This window comes from Octopus bimaculoides, chromosome 3 (assembly GCF_001194135.2).
Source record: "Octopus bimaculoides isolate UCB-OBI-ISO-001 chromosome 3, ASM119413v2, whole genome shotgun sequence".
Classification (NCBI taxonomy): domain Eukaryota; kingdom Metazoa; phylum Mollusca; class Cephalopoda; order Octopoda; family Octopodidae; genus Octopus; species Octopus bimaculoides.
Genome location: NC_068983.1, coordinates 91,484,478 through 91,489,292, shown reverse-complemented (window position 1 = coordinate 91,489,292; position 4,815 = coordinate 91,484,478). Strand labels below are relative to the sequence as shown.

Genomic DNA, 4,815 nt, shown 5'->3' with positions numbered 1-4,815 from the left:
TCTATACTGGTTCTAAACAACACTTTCAATTTTCCATACCTCTCTTGGTCTATCACTATGCCTTTTGTTTTTTCGATGTAAAGCTCCACTGGTAGTTTTACTCTAATTACCGATTTGGTAATTCTCCTTTCTGAATTTGGTAATTCTCTTTCCGTACTTTTTGTATATGTAACCATATACTATTTATCTTTCCTGGCTCCTTTAACTGCGGTAAACTTGGGTTGTCTGGGTGGGTTTCCTTTTCTTGTCCTTTTGTTGATGATGCTGGTGAAGGTAGGTCTTTGCTTCCACATCTCTATAATGTTCATATCTTCTTTTTCTTTTTCGGACTCTTCGGCGGTGAGTTCACACATTCTTTTCTTTTTTTCCTGCTCACCTCCGTAAATGCTTCCTCCGTACATTTCTCACTACCTAGGGCCCCATCCTTCTCCTGCTGACCTTCCTCACTGTCTCTCTGGGGGCATCCCACTCTCATATGTCCCTTCTCTCCGTATTGATAGCAGGTTGGTGGTCTTCCTTCCATCACCACTCTCAACCTTATGTCTTCCGGTAAAATCAGCAATTTTGTTCAAATCCTTTTGTCCTACCTGAATGACCATTTCAAGGCCATGTCCCCATCAATTTACTTCTTTGTCCTCGTCACCTTCAAAATTTTTGCAACCTCCTCAGTTTTATGCATCACGGCTGTCACCAGCCACGCTTCCTTGATTTCCGGGGAAACTCTGCCTATTCTCACTCTCACTCTAGCGACCCTTTTGCTGCAGTAAGTTGGCAGGAGTACCCACTCTTGCGTCCTGAACGTCACAGAGGAGTGATTTATCGCCTCTTGCTCGTTGGTGAACCTCACCTCCATTGTGCCGTATTTTCATCCTCTTGTGTAGAATGTCATCAGGTATTTTTTTATCTCCTTAAGACATTCTTCTATTGCCTCCACCGTGGCTATTTCAATTTTCTTAGTTGTTGCAAACAGTGTTCTGTAAACCACTGTTCGTTTTGCTGTACTGGCTGTCACTTCTTCTGGCAGGTCAGCCTTAAACTGGATCCTTCCTTCTGAATTAGCCTGTTAAACTCTTTCGGTTTCTTTTGCTCGATTTTGACTTCTCGCACCTCTAGTGCATCTGCAGTTGCACCCTTTACAGCCGCTGAAGCATAACTCCCGGCATGTGCTGGAATCGGTTCACAATCCATTTCTTTTTCTTTTTTCAGTCACTTCGCCCCAAAATGAGGAAGAGACAAACACAAAATTCAACAGGCCCGCAGGCAAAAACGGCAACGGTATTTAACAAATTCAACAAAACATAGCTCACTCGCGCGGGCAGAACCTTCAACAAAGATACTACAAAGTATAACACTACTTACGTCAACCAGAATTAAAAATGATTTTACACTAACAAAAATACCTTGCAGACTGTCATTCTTTATTTGACACCTAGGCCCATAACACAGAGGGGACAGCATAATGATAGACAAAACACCACAGTGGGGACAAAACACATAAAACGAATGAAATGAAGGATGTATAAAAATTAATGTTGATGAAATGGCTGCATTGAGCCCCACTCTTAAGCAGTACCATTTAAATATTTTAACATACAGTTTTTAATAATTTTTCTTTCTCTTTTTTTCCTCGTATTTATAGTTTATTATATTTTAACGTCTTACTTATTTTTTAAAAGTTCATGAATGGTTCTAAATCTTTGTACTCCACAACTGGTGGTAGTGCGTTGAACTCCAACTCTGCTCCCAATGGGTCTATGCTGTCTCCGAATAAATTTTTCAGTTTTCCGTATCTCTCTCGGTCTGTTACAATTCCTTTTACATTTTCTGTATACAGCTCTACTGGTAACTTTACCCTTATTACCGATTTAAATTTCGTTATTCTCCTCTCTATGGCCGTACTTTTTGTATGTTACCATATGCCACTTGTTCTTCAGTTTCTCGCCTGTTCGTTTCTGCGACGCACCTGAGCTGTCCGGGCAAGTTACTCCTTTTTGTTCTTTTGTTGGTGATTCTAGTGCACATCATTGCTGTCAGCTCTCTCTAATGTCCATTTCTTCCTCCTTTTTTTGTTGGTGATGTTGTTGTACTTTTTGCCGCCGACTTTCTTCCTCCTTTTTACCTTTTGTCGGTGATGCTGGTGTTTTTTTTTGCCACCAGTTCTCTATCACATCCATCTCTTCCTCCTTCTTTTTCTTTTTTTTGACTCTTTGGTGGAGAGTTCACGCATTCTTTTCTCTTTTTTCTGTTCACCATGGTAAATGCTTCCTCTGCTCCTTCCATGTCCTTCTCACCTTCTAGTACCGCCACTTCGGCACTCTGCTCTTGTTCGGCACTCTGTTGCTTCTCTTCCTCTTCACCATTATTCTCTTTCTGGGGGCACCTTGCTTTCAAATGCCCCTTCTCTCCACATTGGTAACATGTTGGTGGTCTACCTTCCACCACCACTCTCAATCTCACGTCGTCCGGCAATATCACTTCTTCCGTTATTTCGTGCAGGTCTTTTAGACTTACTTGTATGGTCATTTCAGGGCCACAACCCCATCAGTTCACCTTTTTAGTCCTCGTTACTTTTAATATCTTTGCCTCCTTTTCTATATTGTGGATAACGACTGCTACGAGCCATGCCTCTTTAATCATCGAGGATACTCTGCCTATTCTTACTCTAGCCACTAGTTTGCCACAGTAAGTTGGCAGAAGTGCCCACTCTTGCGTCTTTATCACCACAGTGGGGTGATTTATCGCCTCTTCTTCGTTAGCGAACCTCACCTCCACTGTGCCGTATTTCCTTCCTCTCGTGTTAAACGTTGTTAAACTCTTTATCTCTCTGACACACTCCTTGATTGCTTCTATTGTGGCAATTTCTATTTTCTTTGTTGACGTGGACAGTGTTCTGTAGACTACTGTTCGTTTTGCAACGCTGTTCGTTAACTCTTCTGGCGGGGTCAGTCTCAAACTGGTTCCTTCCTTCTTGATTAGTCTGTTGTATTCTTTTAGTATCTTTAGTTCAATTTTCACTTCTCGAACCTCTAATGCGTCGGTAGTTAAACCCTTCGCAGTGACTGACGCATAACTGCCGGCCTGTGCTGGAACTGGTTCGTACTCCATCCTTCCTATTTTTCTCCAATTCACCCATAAATGGGGAAGAAAACAAACACAGAATCACACAACCGTAGGCAAAACAGCAACAGTAATTTAACAATTCAACAAATCATAGGTTCACCCGCGCGGGGAGACCTTCAGCAAATATATAACAATGCGACTCACGTCTAACCGGAATCAAAAGTGATTAAAAAACAACAAAAATACCTCGCGCACTGTAATTCTTTATTTGGCACCTAGGCCATAACACAGAGGGGATAGCCTACTTCTCACTTGGGGGTGTCCGCCACAACATCAAGGAATGTCTGAAATTAAATTTTGATTGTTTTGTAAAAATGAAAAAAAAATAGTAATTCTGATTGAATTTTATAAATTTGATAACTTATTCTTCATTATATTTCTTTTCCAGAAATTTATTACTAGGAAGAAAATGACGGAATATTTTCGATAAAGAAAGAATAAAAGCTAACATATCTATGGTTCGAAGCAGAAACAAATGCGAAAACATTTCAAGAAGGAAAGAAAGAAAAGAAAAGGAAGGAAAGACGCATGTGTTCTATTTTGGAAGTAGACTGGAATTGCAATATTCTGTGATTTTAATTTTGTGATTTTAATTTATTATCACTCACATTCACCGAAAAATATTTTTTTTAAATTAACCAAAATTTACTTAATTTCTGATTTGGAAAGAAAACGAGGATGTATGCCAATTTTTCGCTACAGAATCGGACAGAAGACAAACTAATCCGTCATTCAGAAACTATAGTTATTTTGCGTACAATATTGCTTGTACTCATCACTATAGCCATCATTTTTAGCAACATTATTAACATTTGGATTCTAAGAAAAGTCAGGGAACTTCAGACCTTAGGAAAGGTTCTTCTCATTAATTTGAGCGTTGCTGATTTTATAAACGGTTTATTTGTTTGTTTGCCTGCTGTCTTAGCTTCCGCCTATGACAGGTGGTTATTAAGTACTACATATTGCACAGTATCATGTATTTTGCATGGCATCACGTGTACTGTATCGATTTGGTGCTTAGCTATCGTTAGTTTAGACAGATATATCGCTATTAACTTCCCAGTCCGATATCGAAACGCTAAAAAGATGTACTATTCGATTGGCATTTTGATAGCAGTTTGGTTTTTTTCTTTGATAACTTTTCTTTTCCCACAAATTTTCGATTCAAAATATTACGGATATCAAGAGTCTATCGTCATGTGTGGAATGAAGTGGAAATCAATAATTTTTTGCATTGCTACAGGTCTCTATATCCCTATTTTAAGTGCTGCCGTAATCTTTTTTTCTTCGTACAAAGTTTCAAAAGCCCTTTTAGCAATTCAACAAGCGAAAATTAATCGCCGAGGACAGGTAAAATGTTCCCGAGATTTGAAAGCTATTAGGATGTTGAAAATAAGCACAATATGTTACATTGCTGCCTGGGGACCTTATACACTAATTGCCTACTTGAAGGCCTTCTATGCGTTTTCAGATGTACCCGAAGAAATTGAGTTCACAGTGGCTTGGTTGGCAAACAGCAATAGTTTCATGAATGTCATCATATACTCAGGAAACTTGGACGGGTTCTTACGTCAGCTAAAAAAGACTTTCTCCTGTTGCATGTGCTCCCGTTGTTGTAAGGATAACGCAGTCTACCCGGATGTACATGAGGATTCCAATTTACCCTCCACAATCACTCAAACAAACATTTATTAG

The 4,815-nt window shown here is 39.5% G+C and overlaps 1 protein-coding gene across 1 annotated transcript; it reads left to right on the top strand.

Annotated features, from left to right (window-relative positions):
* Positions 1 to 3,798: 3,798 nt before the first annotated feature.
* Positions 3,799 to 4,815, top strand: LOC128247376 (alpha-1A adrenergic receptor-like). The gene has a single exon (XM_052966762.1). It carries the CDS (start codon positions 3,799 to 3,801, stop codon positions 4,813 to 4,815), a length of 1,017 nt encoding a protein of 338 aa, XP_052822722.1.

Bases quoted from the DNA above. Each gene is read 5' to 3' on its own strand.
- LOC128247376 (XM_052966762.1), top strand. From the start codon at position 3,799: ATGTATGCCAATTTTTCGCTACAGAATCGGACAGAAGACAAACTAATC.